This window comes from Megalobrama amblycephala, linkage group LG12 (genome assembly GCF_018812025.1).
Source record: "Megalobrama amblycephala isolate DHTTF-2021 linkage group LG12, ASM1881202v1, whole genome shotgun sequence".
Classification (NCBI taxonomy): Eukaryota; Metazoa; Chordata; class Actinopteri; order Cypriniformes; family Xenocyprididae; genus Megalobrama; species Megalobrama amblycephala.
In genome coordinates, this window is record NC_063055.1 from 30,245,796 (window position 1) to 30,267,092 (window position 21,297).

At 35.6% G+C, this 21,297-nt stretch overlaps 1 protein-coding gene across 1 annotated transcript in view; it reads left to right on the plus strand.

Moving 5' to 3' along the window:
* The window catches only part of si:dkeyp-14d3.1 (transmembrane protein 132C), a 417,700-nt gene that overhangs the window by 370,672 nt on the left and 25,731 nt on the right, over window positions 1-21,297 (plus strand). The window contains 1 exon segment of the mRNA XM_048210503.1: window positions 17,499-17,707. Within this exon segment, the coding sequence (XP_048066460.1) occupies window positions 17,499-17,707 (209 nt within the window).

A 21,297-nucleotide genomic window follows, 5' to 3' on the forward strand; every position in this document is an offset into this window, starting at 1 on the left:
GTTCATGTGAATTGTAGCCTCAGTTTCCTGTATGGTCTTCAGCTGATGTAGCCCATCTGCTTCAAGGTTTGGTGTGCCTTCAGAGATGCTGTTCTGCAGACCTCAGTTGTAATGAGTGGTTATTTGAGTTATTGTGCCTTCCTATCAGCTTGAACCAGTCTGGCTGTTCTCTTCTGACCTCTGGCCTCAACAAGGCATTTTCACCCACATAACTGCCACACACTGGATATTTTCTCTTTTTCGGACCAATCTCTGTAAACCCTAGAACAGGGCCGTTTCCTCCGTAGAGGCAAGGGAGGCAGTGCCTCCTCAAAAAAATAAAATAAAAAATAGGATGAGAAATAATCCATATTACATATAAAACAACAAAAATATTTCAAATTAAGACATTAAAAAGAGTGCAAGTCACTCGTATTTCTTAAGGAACACTGCCCAACAGCGACACCCACAGGTGAAGTTACAGCAGGAGTCATGCCTCCCTTTGCTCTCATAGAAAACCATAGAAAACTATTAGACCCCCGGCATGGGGGGTAATTGTGAATGAATGGGGGAAAGTCATGTGAAAGGAGGCAATCTCCATCACGCTATGATTGGATGTAATTGGTTATGATTGGATATGATTGTTTTGTGCGATAAATCCTGCCTCTTGTTGACGTGCGCGTTCTGCGCGTCAGTTTGGACTGAACATATGATGGTGTCAATGGGAAGACTAATTGAAAAGTAAGTAAACAGATCACCCAGTTAGATACCACTGCTTTATGTCACGTCAAAATCAAACTTGAAATGGACTGAAAACATGATGACTGCAGGGTTTTTTTTTTTTAATGCAATCAGCTTGGTGAAATTAAAACTACATCTTCGTGTCTGTGACAGATGGTGTTTACGGAGCATGACTGATGATCCAAAATAGCCTAAGTTGACTATTAAAAAAGAAAAACATCAGTACACAAATAAAATATATTGTTTAAATTATTATTGCCTTTAGCTATTATTTTGGAATGAATGTAGAAATGCTTAAAACACTAACTTGATAAATAGAACATTACATTGTTAATGTAAAATTACAAAATAGAATTGTCTCTGGTTTCTTTTTTTTCTTTTTTGATGTAAAGTAATGTTCATTTAACAAGGAAGATGTGTCAACGTTAAGAGTAATGCATATGAATTGACACTGATTCATAAATAAATAAAAAATGTGCCTCCTCATTTCAGAACACCACTGCACACCACTGCCCTAGAAATGGTTATGCATGAATGTCCAGTAGATCAGCAGTTTCTGAAACACTCAGACCAGCCCATCTGGCACCAACAACCATTCCTCATTTAAATCACATTTCTTCCCCATTCTGATGCTCAGTTTGAACTTCAGGAGCTCATCTTGACCATATCTACATGCTTAAAGCTGCAGTCCGTAACTTTTTTTGGTTAAAAATGATCTAAAATCAATTTTTGAGCAAGTACATAACCAGTCAGTGTTCAAAACTATCTCCTTACCTTAGCCTGATTCAACAATGGTAAGCTTGTAATAATATTTTCTAATAAAATCGGTACTGGTGGGTTTCCAAGGTAAATTCGAGTATGCTTGTTTACATAAAAAAGGAGTCCCAGCTAGTACGCTATATCATGTGAGGATGCTGCTGGTAGCAGATCATTTTTAGCCTTTTCTCACAGCAGCTGGAATAATTAAACGTATCATTTTGATGGCGGATTGTAATCCAGAAAGGTCCAAATGACAATAATCAGTGACAACTGGAGATTCACCCATAGTCAAAAGCAAAAGACTGCAAAGTGGCTACAGTAGTGTTGTCAAAAGTACCGACTTCGGTACCTAGTCGGTACTGAAATTTAAAAAATGTGACGCTTTGAGCACTGTTGAGTAGATTCGTAAACATCTCTGATTGGCCGTTGTTTTCACGGCTCATCGGATATGTCTGTGATATATCCGATGAGCGCGTCAACACAATGGCCAATCAGAGATGTTTACGAATCCGCTCAACAGCGCTCAAAGCGTCACGTTTTTAAAATTTCAGTACCGATAGGTACCGAAGTCGGTACTTTTGACAACACTAGGCTACAGAAATTGAAATCTACAGGTAATGCTAATACACTAAATACACAGAGTCACGCAATGCTGATGTTGTTAATAGGGGTGTAACGATATATCGCAGTACGATATTTTGTGATGCAAAAATTGTTACGATATGTATTGTAGAGTGATGGCGATACTTTTACGATATTGACGGCAGTCTAATTTTATTGGTTGAGCTGCCGACGTGACCTACTCTGCAACATGGAGATGGCAGTGAGAGAAGCTGGGTTGTCACCGCATATTAAGGGTGTGTCTCAATCAGCTCTCTAGTTCAGTAAGTGTTTTGAGCACACATCGAATTTTGCATATCGAATCTTGCAAGCAGGTTTAAACGTTTCTATGCAGTGCCACAGAAAAGTAAAAGATTCTTGCGATGCTTTGCTTTAAGAAGTTCTGTCTGTTAGGGGCCGTTCACATATTGCGTCTTTTCCACGTGCAAGTCAGTTATTTCAAATGTAGCAACGCGGCAGGCGCGCTCATAATGGAAGCAACGCAACACGCATGCGGTGTGTTTTCCAGCCGCATCAAGATGAAAGGCCATGTGACAAGAACCAACCGATCAGCTATGGCCTTTCTGTAACAAAACATCAAAATCTCAGCCGAACAGCTGATCGTAGCTGCACAGGGTGGTTTTTATACCTTATCTCCATAAATATATCTAGTAGTAAAGCTAATTGCAAGGGCTAGAAATCAATTTATCCTTTGCTGAAACTTCCTACTTCTCTTGGAGAACGCAGTTCATGGTTGCATAGCAACGACTCTCACCACGTGAGCGCAAGCACTTTGGAAATAAGTGTTTGTAGACGTGATATGTGAACGGTCCCTTAGGATTCTTAATTCTAAGTTCTTTTTTTTTTTTTTTTCAGTGACAGACAGACTTATTCAGCTGTTAATTTCAATACAGAAGGTTTTTATTAAACCTTGAAATGTGATCTTGTATGTACAACAAAGAAAGTTATTGAAATGTGTTAATGTTTTTTTTAATAAATCTGTTATTTGAATTTCAGTTTCATTTCGTTCAAAATATCGTGATACGTATCGTATCGTGAACCCAGTATCGTGATGCGTATCTTATCGTGACCTGAGCATATATTTACACCCCTAGTTGTTAACATTAACAATTTATATCAATAATATCAATAACAAGTATATCAATAATAATCATTTGCATGGTTTGACATGATCCGAGCTAATTAAGCGATCGTTAGATTTAATCACCATTGGTAGCGCGATTTATTGTAATGTTTTTTTTAACATTACAATGAAGTTCTGATCAACTAAATTTTTTAGTTGATCAGAACAAAAGTGGTAGACATGTTACTAACTTGTTCAGATGAAAATTCTTATTGGTCATACTTCCAAGATGTAGAATCTGTGATTCCAAAGTACAGTATCCACACCGATGTGGTGACTGACAGCAAACATTAGATTAATCCGCGCTGAGGAGAAGTTCGGAGGCACAACCCATGTAAAGATGATAATTCTGAAAATAATAATTCTATTGCAGGTTTCAAACAGAAAAAGAGGCAAAACTTACAGACTGCAACTTTAAATGAAGTTGCTGGCATGTGATCATCTGATTAGATATTTGTGTGTGTGTGTGTGTGTGTGTGTGTGTGTGTGTGTGTGTGTGTGTGTGTGTGTGTGTGTGTGTGTAACAAAGGCATGCTATGGAGACTGAGGCGTAGAATAAAACATTGCAATTACTCAATCAGACCTCAGCTGACCATGTGAAAATATCTCTATAAAACATGAGCAGAATGACAAATCATTTTACTGAAGGGGATTAATGTTAAGTACACAAGTGTGACATTGTGGCTAAATAATGGATCTCTGGGCGTACACACTAATGCATAATGGATTTGCTGGAACATAATCACTGTAGTGGGTTAGAAAGATAACCATTTTGATAGGAATTTTCTATTTCCTTGGAGAGGGATGTATGTGCGTGTTAAAGAACTTAATAATAAAAGTAGGAACTAGTTGATAAAAGGAGTGTGACAGATTTGAAAATATTTTGTTCCCCCAAAAATTAAAGTAAAAGCAAATTTCTTCCTATATCATGACAACCTATTTGGATACTGGACCAGTATGTACCATTTTGGATCATTTTCACCCAATTAATTTGAAACTGAAACCCATCAGCCTGCCAGTAGTTACAACAATAGATAATTAAAGAAAATAAATGTAATGCATAATGGACTAAATGACATCTCTTTTTTTTTCTAAAACAGCAGTGCCAAAATACTGAATGGCTATATTGTGCTGCATTATATCATGTCCTTACATGCTAAATAGACAATTTTTGCATTTTATCTTTATTAGCAGGGCTACAACTGCTGAAGGCACACTAGTTATGCATTCATGTGGTGCTGCTAATTGTTTATTTTTTTTTTTTTCCACTAAGCTATTTTAAAATGCTGACTAAAATACTAAGAGGAGATCTTTATTTATGAAGCAGTTGTTCGCTGACATGAGCTCACATTTATTGCATGTTTCCAGACATGCTGATGGCTTTGTTTGATCAGTTTTACTGATGTAATCTGCTTCAGTAGGAGTCTGTGACTCAATATGTGTGACTGTAAATACGTCAATTCTGCTTTTGTCACAATTTGTGAGAACGCTGGCAAGTAAGGTCATCCTGACAGCAAATTCAAATCAAAGCGCCTGAAGTTCTTTGAATCTTGTCACAAACAGCGGGATCAATTTCCAACTTCTGAGAACTTCAAGAGCATATAAGAGTGTTTGATAGTTGACCTTGATTAAAGTTTGTAATTCTCACTCAACATATTTCAGTTTCAAAATGCCTGAAAGCTATCTGCACTTGACATTTGTACTTGTACTAAGAAGAGTACTTCCTAAACTTCCAAAAAGAATGTGTTCAGAGCAGGTGCTTATTTTGAGACATTTTTTCCCTGCATTTTTTCCCTTCATAATAGCCTTGATTTTTTTTTTTTTTTTTTTTTTTTTTTTCAGAGATTCATCTCATCTATGATTTGTGTAGCATCACTTTTATCTGATATTGCTTATGGAAAAAAAAGAAGAAATAAAAAGGGAAAAAAATAACTTTGGTTGCAAATTTTTAGGATATGCAAAACAGTACAGTATTTTAATTACACTACCATTCAAATCTTTGGGGTCAGTACACTCTCTTATACTCACCAAGGCTGAATTTGTTTGATCAAAAATACAGTAAAACAGTAATATTGTTAAATATTATAGCAATTTAAAATATTTATATACATTTTATATATATATATATATATATATATATATATATATATATATATATATATATATATATATATATATATATATATATATATAAATGTAAACGTATTATAAATATATAGAAATATATTTATAATATATTCATGTAATGACGAAGCTGAATATTCAGCATCATTACTCCAGTCTTCAGTGTCACATGATCCTTCAGAAATCATTCTAATATGCAGATTTGGTGTTCAAGAAACATTTCTTATTATTATTATCAATGTTGAAAGCACTTAATATTTTTGTGGAAACCATTTTTTTTTTCAGGATTCTTTGATGGATAAAAAAAAAATATTGAAATTTGTAACATTACAAATGTATTTACTGACAGTTTTACAAGTAAAAATTGCAAAAATGTTGCATAAAAAGTAAATGTTGAAATGACAATATTGTATGTACTTTTCAGCAAGATGAGAAAGGGGAGAGACTTTTTGTGTTTAATGTTTAATGTTCTGTTATATTGGATTTTAGAAGAGTTTCTGTTATGGTGGAGTTTGGGGAGTTAATGTTGTGGTAAAGAGTGGAGCTTGTGCTCCATGATGGGTGGTTGAAGAGTTTGCTGTATGTTGCTTTTTCAATGAGCAATTACTCTGCAAATGTTGCTAGTAGCTGGTTTCCTCTTTGTTGTGCTGTACATTGCATAACTGTATAGTTAAAAATAATTGCATTCAGCATGTTAATGTGTGCTACTGCTAGCTACTAATAACTGCTGGAGGTTCATCTGAGTTACTTTGACACGTCTTAAATTATTGAAGTTCATGAATTTAATTTATTTGAGTTTAAAAGACACTTTCATGCTAAAAGGTATGTAAATTAGTAATGTATGTAATATGTAAATAATTAAATGTTCTAATAAATAATTATTTGTTGTTTAAGTTAGGCTACCTTATAATATACTATACTAATAGTCATTTTTAAAGCAGCCATATTATAATCTTCTCATTAGTACTATTTTACCTTCCAGAAGTCAATCAGATTACTAACGGGTTATTTGGTTGCATGTAAACATAGCCAGTGAGTAAAAAAGGTGGATTTCGCCTTGACCCTGACCGCACTGAATCAGTATTTATGCTGACTACTTTCATGTGACCAATCAATCTTTTATATGTAATTTGGAGTAACAAAAGATATTATAGGTTTGACTGTAATATAATGCAAAAACTGACATATGAATTCAACATTTCAAAAAAAAAAACAAAAAAAAACCTAAACATAGTCATTATATCTAAATATGTATCCAAATGCAAAACATAAAAGTATGTCTGAGAATAATGTCTTCGCAACTAGGAATTGCACAAACCTGTTTATATACAGTGTGTGTGTGTGTATATATATATATATATATATATATATATATATATATATATATATATATATATATATATATATATATATATATATACGGCTGTACATCTTGGCTACACAGTGGTTACTTTACAGTACCTTAGTTATATTGTAATTACTAAACTAAGTACTGAGTACTATTAATTAATACATGTACTTACTATAGAGTTACAGTTAGGGTTAGGTTTTGGTTTAGGGTTAGTTACTTGTAATTATGCATAATTTACTGTTAGTACTATAGTAAGTACATGCAGTAACGTTTAACTGCGGCACTGTAAAATAAAGTATTACAGATGATAAATGGGGCATAATTTATAGCTTTACAGTCAATGGGCTATATGCACAGATTGTTCTTTAGCGAATTTACGAAGCCAGCTCGAAAACATCTGTTCAGATGTCATTTGCTGGTGTTTAGCATAAGTACTGTAATACTTAGTTTATAATCAGAATATAATCACTTAAACAGTCAGGCATAGCATTAATTTAGTTATTCAAATGTAAGAAATTATTTAAAAAAATAAATAAATAAAGACATTGTTCCTCCTTGGCAGTTTCACACTTTTATGTGGGGGAAAAAAAGCTTCAAAAATTAAATATTTATTGTTAACTTTAGTTAGATTAATTGAATAAAATGTGTGTTTTTACAAGTGTGCGGAAATCATTGATCTTGCGCTGCACTTTCCTACAGCAAAAACTAAATGAAAAACAATTTGAGGAAATGGCTGATATATGTGCAAATAAATGCTACTTTAAAGTGGTTAAAGTGGTATTGTCCTTTTTATTTTTAAACAAGTGTTTTCTATCAAATGTTGAATTTCCTACATTTTTAAACGCTCGGTTTTACAATGGGGACAATCTCAAAAGGATGAACAAATAATGTTTGTGATCATCACATTAAAAATAACATTTGAAGTGCTTGGGAAAAAAATACGTGCATGTGTCTAATAACAGACACAGCGTTTTTAAACCATCCCAATAGTTTCGTCTTTATTGCAATCAATAAAACTGGTTCATTGGCGAATTAGGTAAATGTGATAACTGCATTAAAATATTAAAGGTGCCCTAGATTCAAAAATTGAATTTACCTTGGCATAGTTAAATAACAAGAGTTCAGTACATGGAAATGACCTCCGAAGAACAGGCGAATCACAACATAACACCGACTGTTACGTAACAGTCGGGGTGTACGCCCCCAATATTTGCATATGCCAGCTCATGATCGAGGCATTACACAAGGGCAGCCAGTATTAACGTCTGGATCTGTGCACAGCTGAATCATCAGACTAGGTAAGCAAGCAAGAACAATAGCGAAAAATGGCAGATGGAGCGATAATAACTGACATGATCCATGATAACATGATATTTTTAGTGATATTTGTAAATTGTCTTTCTAAATGTTTCGTTAGCATGTTGCTAATGTACTGTTAAATGTGGTTAAAGTTACCATCGTTTCTTACTGTATTCACGGAGACAAGAGCCGTCGCTATTTTCATTTTTAAACACTTGCAGTCTGTATAATTCATAAACACAACTTCATTCTTTATAAATCTCTCCAACAGTGTAGCATTAGCCGTTAGCCACGGAGCACTATCAAACTCATTCAGAATCAATGTAAACATCAAAATAAACACTGTACTTACACGATTAGACATGCTGCATGACGAACACTTTGTAAAGATCCATTTTGAGGGTTATATTAGCTGTTTGAACTTTTTTTATGTTGTTTAAGGCAAGCGCGAGCTCTTGGGGCGTGGAGCACGAGATTTAAAGGGCCACACACCCTGAATCGGCTCATTTCTAATTATGCCCCAAAATAGGCAGTTAAAAAATGTAAAAAAAATCTATGGGGTATTTTGAGCTGAAACTTCACAGACACATTCAGGGGACACCTTAGACTTATATTACATCTTTTAAAAAAAAGTTCTAGGGCACCTTTAATACAACATTAAAAAGTCAACCACTGATGGTTTTATGTCGATGTACAGAATGAAACAAAATGAACAGATAACAGTTCACCGGAAATGCCTGAGCTGGCTTAACGACAACCAGGAATTAACCGTGCATATAGCCTATTCACAACTAATGTATTTAGATTAGAAAACTGCATACACACTCCAGATCTGTGCAACTCACAATGCACTGAACCTCCACACATTAGTGTCGTTTCTAATGTGGATGTGCCAAGAAACTGCAGTCTGAACAGAAAAAAATAAAAAAAAATGTATAGGCTATGAAAGTTGGAGAATAATTGTAATCCTTATTATCAAATATAAAAAAATATAAATAATTTGGAAATGTATCATGTATACATGTTGCTATTTAAGATTTGAGTGTGTTTACATAATCAGTTTTCTGTTTATTTGTATGCAATCTGGTTTGGGAGGTGCCAATATGATTTTGATCATATTGGCACCTCATTTGAGTTTGCTTGGGTGTCAAAATGGCTAGAAATGACCCTGGCTTGTCCCATATGGTAATGATGTGATTGCTTGCAGCAAATGACTTACTGGCTCATTTGAAAGAATCCCAGATAACACTCCCCTGTGTGATTTATATTTGATTATAAATCAGTCTGCGCCCCCTAGAGTTTCATGACTGAACTAAATATTTCTGCTGCATAGTATCAGTAAATACTCTGGCGTACTGGGGGAAGGCATTTCAATATAGTATTACTATATTGAACTTCAAAAGAGAAGGAAAAAATATGAATAATATCTACTTCATTATAAATGTAGAAAAAGCCTCTTAAGCCAAGAATGCACTTGTGGGCATCACAACTTTATATAGAACCATGGCTGTTCAGATTTTGAGCAATGATGTGCATAATGCATGAATGTAAGTGATGTTAGTGGATGCACATACTGTAATGCACTCTGTGAATAAGCTAGTGAGAACTTGTGAAGGTTGTGTGCAGTGTTACATTGAGCACATAAAATATTAGGGTCCAATCAAATTGCATCTTTGTATACGTTCAAACCTGGAAGGCTGCAAAGGATCTGCAGTAAAAACTAAAATTTATTGACCAAACCTTTGCGTGAAAAGAGGATGTGTGTATTTTAGTGGGTTTGTGTGTGTATTAGGAATCGATGATTCTTGGGCCATATACCATGATGCTGTATAGAGTGTGAGAGAGAGCACACAGAGGAGTGTTATCTGGGATTCTTTCAAAGGAGCCAGTAAGTCGTTTGATGTAAAGCACTATTGGAAGCCAGTCAGGTAAAACTGATGACCGCATAAAAAGGTGAGTTTAGATTACCGGTTCTCCCGAAAGGAGTGACATGTGGAGCTACATTAATAGTCCAGCCGTGTCCACTAGAGCAGATGAAGTGTTTAATATAAATAGGAGGAAGTAAAAGTTGAATGTACTTTTCTTGGATGCATTTCACCTTTGATTATAAATAACTTCCTCCTTCACGAGGACCCACATAGTTGTAGTTTAAGTCTTGGTTAATTGTGCTGTCAGAACTGCTCAGTCCAACACATGTACGAGCCGCCGGACCGGCCCTCTCGTTCCTCAGATGGCTGCTTGATTGGATGTGTCTGACAGGTAGTTAATTTTCCAGACTGAATAGTCATGGCTGTAGCATTGTGGTTGGAGATTCCCCAGTCTATGGCAGTGATTAATGATGAAGGCCTATGTGTTGTGTGTTTGTGTGCCTCTGTGTGTCCGTAACAATAGATTTGAGTTAGTGATGTTGGAATAGTTGAAATGTACCTTATTAATCAAAGCATTTACGATGAACTTGCTGGAATTTGCTTGCAGTTTACTTTTTAGTAGAAAGCAAGTTGCAAAAAAGGCAATAATCGGCACATCAGACTGGATTTATTGGATAAAGAAAAAACAATAATAAAAACAGTAATATTGTGAAATATATCTGCTTCTATTGTAATATATTTTTAAAATTTTATTTAATCCTGTAAAGCTGTTACTGTCACATGATCCTCTAATATGCTGATATGCTGCTTATACAACATGTATTGTTATCAGTTTTGAAAAGTTATGATAGTCTCTATTGATGAATAGAGAGTTTATTTGAAATATACATGTTTTAAACATTGTAAAAGTATTTCACTCTATGTATATATACAGTATACTGTTTTAATGAGTTACAAATAATGTGCATACATTTCTCACTACCATTGACTGTGTGTGTTTATTAGGGCCGTCACTAATGATTATTTTTGTAACTGAGTAATCGGTTGATTATGACGAGTAATCAGATATGGCATTTTGACGTTATTATCAGGTATTATCATGGCAAATGGCTTGGTAATTTCTTGAGCAAGAACATTAGGACATCAAAACGTAAACTCAGAGTGAAGGTTTAAACTTTTATTTTGAAATTGTGATGAACAGTTTGCATATTTAGAAAGATATTGATGTATTCTCCTGTGTTAGCTTAGGTTTATAAAAGATTTACCTTACAAATCTGATGGACATTACAAGCAACCCAAACTCTCAGCATATGCAGACAAGGAGTTTGAGCTGCGCTTCACTCATGTAAATGATAACAGTTCATGTGAAAGAGCATTTACTGTGAACGGAGCCGCTCTGAGACACACCTAACCTGCACGCAAATAATTCAAGCGCATATATAGTAAACCCGCAGGGCATGTATTTATTTAACTGAATCACAGCCTTTGTGAATTCACAATAGCACTATGCTATAGTATGGCTTTAAAATGGTTTTAATACATCATGAATATTTAGAAAACGGTCTAATAACGCGGCTCATGGATTCCTGTCCGTGGAATGCAGCACTTCCGGTATTTTCCTGGTTACTCGGCATGGCTACATTTTGTTTTGTTTTTTTTGTTTTTTTTTAAATCTAGTATTTTAATAAAGGAATTGTGACAGTCCTGGTGTTTATATGTGGAACTTTTATGATATTGACAATATTGAATATTTGTAAAAAGTCCCATCTGGATTTGATTTATGAACAAGTTTAAGGCCCCGATATATTGATGGCGAAGTTGTTGTTTTTTCCGTTCTTTGTTTAGGAGTAAAAAGAACTTTGAAATGCGTGACCGATGACATCCACACTGCTGAGAGCGATGTTTAGATGAATATGAAAATATGTGCTACATGCTTTCTTTCAATAACAAAATAAACACAACAAAAATGACAGCGGTGAGAAAACAGAAGTAAAGAAAGCATCTGATCATATCGATGTGGATATGTTTGCACGAGTCGAGCTCTCCAGTAAAGTCACATCATGTTTATTTATAGAGCACTTTATACATTAGATTGTTTAAACACAAACAGCTTTACCGTTTTAAACATGAAAAGAAAAGAAAAAAAAAAAAAACAGTGTTCTGTGTCAATTACAATTACAATAGGAACCTCAATTTCTACTACAAAGTGGCTTTCCGATGTGTTTATGTTTTACTCGCGAACGTCTGACCTTGATGGACTGAACAGAAGATTTTCATGTCAAAGAAAGCAGGAACTTTTCTGGAAAGCTTGCTTTGGCAAGCTGTCTCAAACTCCTGAAACGAACATCAAACAAACTTTGCTTTGGCCTGATTTTGCTCAAAATGGTGTCACACCAGTTCATTTATTGATTTCACTTGAAGTATATCAGGCTTTTAGCAACTAAGAAGATCTTTTTTCTTCATTTACTGATAATTGTTTGTACAGGCTGAAACAGGGTCTAACATACCTGGGCACTTCAACTTGGAACTTATACACAAAATTGCATTTGATTGCTATTAAAATAATTACAAAAATGGCAATTGAATGCCTTTTTGAGTTGTTTTTTATTATTTTTTATTTATTTGTATTATTTTTTAGTGTGATTAAACAGGTTAACTTTGTCAGCCCAAGAAGCCCTAAGCATCTTTGCATTCAGACTTTGTTGAAGCAACAGAGATAAGGCTATAGAGACAGAGGAAACTCTGACAGCAGACAACTCTATCAATCAGACAAGCATGAAACAAACTCTCACAGCTCTAACAACCCTTAAGTGTAGAAAGCAACACACCATGATGTTCTGATACTGGATTAGATGTCTCACTCTGCTCTATGAGTGTGTGTAATGTTCAGCAAGAGCCAGGAATATGACTCTTGAATTTTTCAGAACGTATAATGACATTATTCAATAGTCTCTTCTGTGAGTGCTCTGGCACTTTCCATGAATAGGCAAGGTTACAAAACAAGGGCTGAAACTCTTCAAAATGAGTAGTTTTGTTTCTTTGTAACAAATGGTGAGTGAAAAAAAAAAAAAAATGTGCTTAACGTTAAGAAAATGTTGAAATATAATGAGATCAAAGTTAATTTATACATTTCATATGAAGTTTTCAGCTCACCTAAATACTGTTTAAATCATTTTTTAGCGTTAAACTTTTTTTTTTTTAAATGAATGAATGAATGAATGAATGAATGAATGAATTATAAAATAAATTAAAATCACTCTATAACTTGGATAACAGAGTTAAATTGTTGTTAAATTGAAATCAACACTAGGATATGGGTAAAAATTCAGAAAATGGATTTAGATAATTTACCAAGGCTTCATATGATTTTTATTCCTGTATCCCTGATATAGTTTTCCCCAATATGGTAATATCTTGGGATTTGTGTCTCTAATGCTTTTTAAAAACCTGTGTACTGTAAGCATCGAAAGTGGCCACTAGCTTTTTAATATTAGACGAGATCTGGATCTTCTAATTGCTCTACATGGAGCATGAAATGATTGCGCAGTTCTCAAACCCTGACAGACAGACCCTAATATTCCTTATGAGAAAAAAATAAAAATAAAATAGGAACATAAATGTTTTTACAAATAAAAAAGAGCCTAGGAGCTCTATTAATATGAAAGGGTTATGCACAAAATTTGGGTTTGCAGCCATGTGCCAGTGGTGTGTGTATGAGTATGTGTGCTCTTGCATGCTTTTATCTTTCTGCTGCTGGCCACACTTTGATGGTGTGTGTGTGTGTGTTGCTTCTGTAGTTTCCATCCCTGTCAGATCCTGGTTAGAGGAATCAAAGTCCAACCGAGCCAGTCATAGTGATTTGAGACCCGCAACAGAAGGGAACACAGCCAAGTAATTTCGACAACGTTTATGAAACGGATGGTTTTGGAATGTGGCCTCATAACTCCTCAGCAAGAGGATGAGATGGCCCTTCTGTCTTCTCTGTGAGTGTGCGTCTTATGATAGGTTGTTGTATTTACTCATCATTATTAACCAAAGTGGTGCCCATTTCTCCAGCAGCCATCTGGAAAGGAAAGGTGACTTTTGGTGCCTGGCTCAGCTTGTATGCTGCCAATTCATGCATACTTACACTAGTCAGTATTTCTGGTCAGTATTTTTGGGGTCAGTAAGATTTTTTTTTTTTTTTCTTAAAGGTGCAGTATGCGATTTCTGAGAATCATTGTTGAATACTGTTGATATCTGAAATCAACCCAAACAAACACACCCCTCCCTTCATTGCTCCGCCCCAAAAATGCATGAACACACAATGCAGTGGATATCTATTTATCATAGTTGAAGCGAAGCAATGTTTTGCGAAATTAAAGCTAAGATGGAAGATGAAATGAACAAGGAAGCACAAAAAAAAATTAACATATAATACAAAATAGGGCTGGACTATTGTGGCCTAAAATCAAAACCTCTATTAATTGAATATTTTACCTCGATTATGATTAATGACGATTATGAATATTTATTTTTTGTTTTGTTTTTTTGCCCTCATAGTTCACTGACAAGGTTTGTACTGTAAATATGATTGACTATTAAAGATGGGATATTTTTTTCCTATTGAAAGAGCGATCTGACATCATGGCTCACTATCAGCAGTTATTTTATCTATGGTTTGTAACATTTCTTACAGGTTTCTCCTCATTGTAAATCAGATAAAGATAAATTAGCACAGTACCAGAGTGATTGCGTGTGTGAATTAGTCGTACCGTCTCTCTATTAATTGTGAAGCTGTGGGTTGTAAATAGTTCCTTCAAAAGTAGAAAAATATATGCTATAACTTTTGAGTTTCTAAGCTACTTTAGTGATAAATCACAGGACAGCCGCTGACAACTAGTTTCTGCGTTCCTCTCAGTGCGCGCGATCTTCATGTTTTGCGCAGCTACTGTTTGTATGAGTGTTCGTGCCACGACGCAGCTGCGCGAGCGCGGTAGCTCGATATAATAATACACATCCGATCGTCTAATCGCTTGAATGTCCAAACCATAAAACAAATACAACTGACAAAGTTTAGTGAAGACGCAAGGCTCACCGCTCGCGTGCCATGTGTTGAACCGGCGTTCACCTCCAGTGTTTTGTTTTTATGCCACTGACTGGACGGGGCAGAGTTACGTGGCTACACACGTGGTAATGTTTTTAAGGGGACAGTAGGCCTATTAACAGGATTTAAAAAAACAAAATAACCGACATGGGAAAATTACGTCGGTTAGAGGTTCTGAATTTCGGTTTCGATTACTTTTCGATTAATCGTCCAACCCTAATACAAAAGAGTATATACAACCAAGAATTTGTTGTTAGTTGCCATCAGTACACCAGCTCCAGACAAACAATGACACTCAGAACTGTCCTGTTACTATAGCTAACATTTCAAAAACAGCATATCTTAATTCTGTGAAATATAGCACAAAACATATATTCACAAAACATTTTATCTTACCACTAAGAGTTCTCCTAAATAGCGGTAAAAGTTCTTAGCTAAGAGTTTTCTCTTAAAACGCAATTCTCAAAGCTGCTGAGACAAACTTTTACTAAGGAGTAGACTGAAGTCTTAAGCTAAGAGTATACACACAGTGATTGGCTGATGGGGAGGAGTCCGCAATTGAATCATAGAAATATTTTAGAAAGAGGTGTCATGTTTCCAAATTAAAATAAGGGTTTTAAAATACAAATGTTGCATTGATTCAAATAAATATTTTTTAATAATAATGTTGCCATAGTCAAAATAAAATGTTGCCATATTGTTGCCATAAAGGTTTTAAAATGTAGGCTAAGTGTCACTAATTAAACTAGTACATACAGTTAATTGTCCACCTCTTGGATGTTTTTATCTCAAAGGAATGCAGAATTCAAGCGACAAATTATATTATATTATTATATATATATATATATATATATATATTTTTTTTTTACTCTATTCAATGCAGTTGTAAGTGTGAACTCATGAAAACCACTGCCACAGGTAATCAGACAATATTTATTTATTTGTTAAAGTTTTTTTTTTTTTTTTGGCATCTCATTGTAGATTCAAATCTATAAATCAATGTATTGCATTTATGAAGAAAAGGTTCAGCAGCCAAGGCTCTATCGCTATTGCCTCAATGGTGTACAGTGTCTTTGGGTGGATTATAGGACTGTTTGTGATTTGGTCTTAGTGATTTAGGAGTCCTCTTGACTACTCCTAATGTTTCACAGACTTAGGAGCTAGTTTTAGCGCTAAAATGCTTTGTGAAATACTCTTAGAGCAAAAATTTAGGACTCCTAAAATTAGGACTGACACGCCCATTATTTTTAAGAGTTTCTCCTAAATCGGCAAGTTAGGAGCTACTTTTAGCCTTAAGATGTTTTGTGAATACGGCCCCAGGATTTTTGAAGTCGTCAACTGGTTGGTTAAATTCTACAGGATGTCCGGGATACGTGTGTCACGTTCTTTAATGTTCCGCCTAGAAACAAATGCTGTGATGCCAAATCCCCTTGTGGAAGAAGAACGCTGTTGTGTTTACAAACCGTGACAATTTGCACTTACCAGGATCAACTAAATGCTGCAATTTCAAAAATATGTGTATTCCGCGGCTCCATTGTTGCAGTAAACTTGCACCACAATGTTCTTGAATAAATAATTTACTAGATTTACATATGCCAGTCTATTATTGTAGGGACATTGACTTTACATTTCCATCCCCCTAAACATGATGCAGAACAAAACTAACTCTGATTGGTTGCTTTACATGTCAGTCAAACGTTCTCTTGGGCGGTCCTTGGCCAATGAAAGCTCCGACAGAGTCTAGACCATCTGCAGGTCTAGCTACGCAAGACTAATGCGTGCCTTACTGCTGATTGGCTACAAGTGTGTTGTGGTGCTCGGTCCAATCCACTTTTTAACAGCGTTTCTCAGAAATCACTTACTGAACCTTTAAGACATTTTATATGATTATCCTTGCAGGGACCTTTGGTTATTATCCATAACACAGACCAGAAAAGACACAGACACACTTAATTGAAGACATTCCATAGACTTTTGTTTATTTGAGGACATTCCCATGTGTGACATCAACAGGTGGTGTTGTCAGATCTAGCTTGTACTTTAACAAAGTAAAGTCAAACTCACATGCAGTTATACTTTCAATCTTTTCATCTTGGGAATCTGTAGTGCCCTGTTAAATGTGTGAGAGCCAGTACTGCTTTTATCTTTTCATTCAAAGGTATAAACCGATAGAACAACTGAAAGAGATGAGAAAGACTGTGGGGAAGAAGACTAAGAGATTGTGGGAGTCAGGATAAAAACACACCCCAGAAATCTTAAGACGGGGTATTTAACCATGACCTAAATCGGCGTGCATGAATCAAGATGATACTTATACCAAAACACTAACTTGTTACAGAGAGTCAAGACTGGCTCTTCAAAATAAAATATTTTCGTAATATATTGTCAGATTTCACTGTCAATCCATTTCAAATATACCTTATCTATTGCTCAGATGCATTGTATTGATTTTGGTAATGTGAAGTTCACTATGGTGTCTTGAAAATATCAATTCCCTGTTCTTTTCTCACCTCTCCATCACTGACATAATCTTTTTTCTTCTCTCAGGTATCAGACAGGTGCGATTACGTCTACGTGAATGGCAAAGAGATGAGGGGACGGGTCCGAATGCTGGTGAACTTCACGTACGGTTACCTGAGGGCTCAGTTGGAGGTGAAAGTCTGGATTCCCAAACTACCCCTGCACATCGAAGTTTCAGATACTGAACTCAGTCAGATAAAAGGCTGGAGGATTCCCGTAAACAGTAACGCTCAGAGGTACGAATCTTTGTGATGGATTTTGAAAATATTTAGTGATCGGCACCCACATTGAATCTGCATGCACATTGAAAACTCAGCAGATTTCCACAGAAATTAAAACACCTGTCACTCACGAAGTTCTACAAATCTAAACCTTTAGTGTGTTTGTGGGATTTTGCAATCTGTTGTTGCCAGGGTTTTCATCTAGGGTCTGTGAAGGTACAGGTGGTCTGTGGGAAGATATTTAAAACCTATATAATTTTCTGGGTGTGTATCAGTGTTCCTGCGGATCCTTAGTTTTAAATTAGATTTTTAAAATTTAAGGCCATAAAAAGTCTTATTTTTACCTTTGAGAGGTCTTAAATTGTAGATGACAATAGACATATCTAAATCATTTACCAAATTAAAACAATCTAATTAGCGCACATATTATTTTTATTTTATTGTTCTTTGTGGATTTGCTTGTTCACATGACCTTTGCGGGCCTCGCGGCATTTACGACAGCGTATAACGTAGGCTACTGTCTTCTGCACGCAAAAGGAAGAGAAAGCAGAAGAAAATGGGTAAAATGTGAGTTCAGTAACAGTTGTAAGTTCATTCTGTATTTGCGTAGGGGTTTGTGATAAGTATTGTCTATGATGATATTGTAATTATTATGTTTTAATGATCATGTGCGAGCTGACATTGAGTTTGTCACTCAAGCTTTCATTGCATGATGTATGCAGTTATATCCCCTCAAAATTAAAGATACATGAGCATTTTTGCTCCGATGAGTTTTTGTCTCATAAATATATCATATGTATATCATATGATGTAGTTATACAATATCACACAAGCAAGAGTGCCCTTTTACTCAAATCAGAAAGATTGCAAATGTGATATTTATTTTATACAATAGTTAAATGAACAGTAAGTTAGCATCGTGAGTTACATTTTAGACACAATGTTGTCAATATTGTTTGTTTGTTTTTTTTCTTCATCAACGAAAATTTCAAAATGAAGAACAGCAGAACAGTCTCCGTGCAACAGACAGACAATAAAGACAGTCACTTGCTTTGTTTCTGAATGAATCAGTCGTTTGAACAAATCGGTTGAATGAATGACCCACTCATTAAAACAGTGACTTGCTGCCCCCTACTGGCAGTTCAGTTTTTTTTAAAGTACATTTTAATTAAAAAGTTAAAATAATTTCATATTTAAATATTGAATTAAATGTATGCAGACAAATTGTAAATGCTGTGTAATGCCACTTCTCAAGCCGCTTCTGTCACCTCTGCATTGCAAAGATGGATTTTGTTGATATTGATTTCATTTGATTTAGTAACACCCCTATACTGTGCTTATGTTATATTTATTCTAATGGAATTTAATTTGAATCTTAGAATTTGACCTAAAAGGTGATACATACATCTAATAAGTTTATAAAAATGGAATTATGAAGGAAAAAATTGAAATGACTTTAAAAATATAGAGATACATTTTTTTGTCAATATTGCACTCCCCAATGTACACTATATTTCCAAAAGTTTTGGGACGCCTGCCTTTACATGCACATGAACTTTAATGACATCCCATTCTTAATCCGTAGGGTTTAATATGGAGTTGGCCCACCCTTTGCAGCTATAACAGCCTAAACTCTTCTGGGAAGGATTTCCATAAGGTTTAGGAGTGTGTTTATGGGAATTTTTGACCATTTTTCTAGAAGCGCATTTGTGAGGTCTGGCAGTGATGTTGGCGAGAAGGCCTGGCTCACAGTCTCTGCTCTAATTCATCCCAAAGGTGTTCTAATGTGTTCAGGCCAGTCAAGTTCCTCCTCACCAAACTCACTCATCCATGTCTTTATGGACCTTGCTTTGTGCACTTGTATGCTGAAGCATTAAGAGTTCCTTTCACTGGAACTAAGGGGTCAAGCCCAACCCCTGAAAAACAACCCCACACCATAATCCCCCCTCCACCAAACTTTGCACTTGGCACAATGCAGTCAGGCAAGTACCGTTCTCCTGGAAACCACCAAAACCAGACTAGACAGAGAAGCATGATTCATCACTCCAGAGAACACGTCTCCACTGCTCGAGTCCAGTGGTGGCGTGCTTTACACCACTGCATCTGACACTTTGCATTGCACTTGGTGATGTAAGGCTTGAATGCAGCTGCTCGGCCATGGAAACCCATTCCATGAAGCTCTCTACACACTGTTCTTGAGCTAATCTGAAGGCCACACAAAGTTTAGAGTTCTGTAGCTATTGACTCTGCAGAAAGTTGGCGACTTCTACGCACTCTGTGCCTCAGCATGCGCTGACCCCGCTCTGTGATTTTTCATGGCCTACCACTTCGTGGCTGAGTTGCTGTTGTTCCCAACTGCTTCCACTTTATGATACCACTAACAGTTGACCGTGGAATATTTAGTAGTGAGGAAATTTCATGAATGGACTTATTGCACAGGTGGCAACCTATCACAGTACCACGCTTGAATTCACTGAGCTCCTAGGAGCGAACCCATTCTTTCACAAAATGTTTGTAGAAGCAGTCTGCACGCCTAGGTGCTTGATTTTATACACCTGTGGCCATGGAAGTGATTGGAATGCCTGAATTCAATGATTTGGAGGGTTGTCCCAATACTTTTGGCAATATAGTGTAATAGTATTAATTTTTATTTCTTGGTCCCCATGATGAAAACAGCTTATAAATCACACTAAGTGATGTTTGAAAACGTAAAAATGTAGAACGTTTTCTGTGATGGGTAGGTTTAGTGTTAGGGGATGGAATATACAGTTTGTACTGTGTAAAAATCTATCTATGGAATGTTCCCGTAAAACATAAAAACGTATTACATATGTAACCCTGAGAGGGTAACGAGGCGCCGTGTCATGGCTTAACGCTATGGGAAGTGCTTTGTGTGAGCCATGACGTGGCTTTGAGTTCCACTCAAAAGGGAACTGAGGCTGAAAATCCTGCAGGTATAAACTTAAAGGAACTTAAAAATTAAGAAAATGCTCCAATGATTATTTTAAATATGTGTTTGGCACAGAATAGGAGATATCTGTCCCTCATGAGCATATTAAACTTTCAAAATGATCAGATAAATGAAGACAAATTACAGCAATTTTCAGTGTAAACCCACAGAGTATTTTAGGATAAAAATGTATTTTAAAAAACGTTAAAACTTTAAAGGGGAAAATGCACTAAAATCCTTTTATATCGATTTGTGCTGAGTTGTGCAGTGCAAAGAATGTGAGAATCCCCACACAATCACAGAGAAACAGATCTTACCAGCAGCTCTGAAGTGTGAAACCATTAAACAAACTCTCTGTCGGGCAGTACAGTAGTGTTGTGAATCCATGATAGCACAAAGGATGTGATACAAAAGAATGTGAATGTGAAATCTAGAGTGGACACTATTGAGCTCCACTGAGAAACAGTATACTACAATTTCCATTGATTTCATTAACAATCATTATGTAATCAGTAGTTTATATTAAGCATTCATATTAATTTCATTCGGATATAAGTTCATGTACATATCTGAGTATGAAAATACTGTATATGAACCATTATTCAAATTATTAATATGCATTATGTTAATCATTATATAATCTAATTAGGGTTGT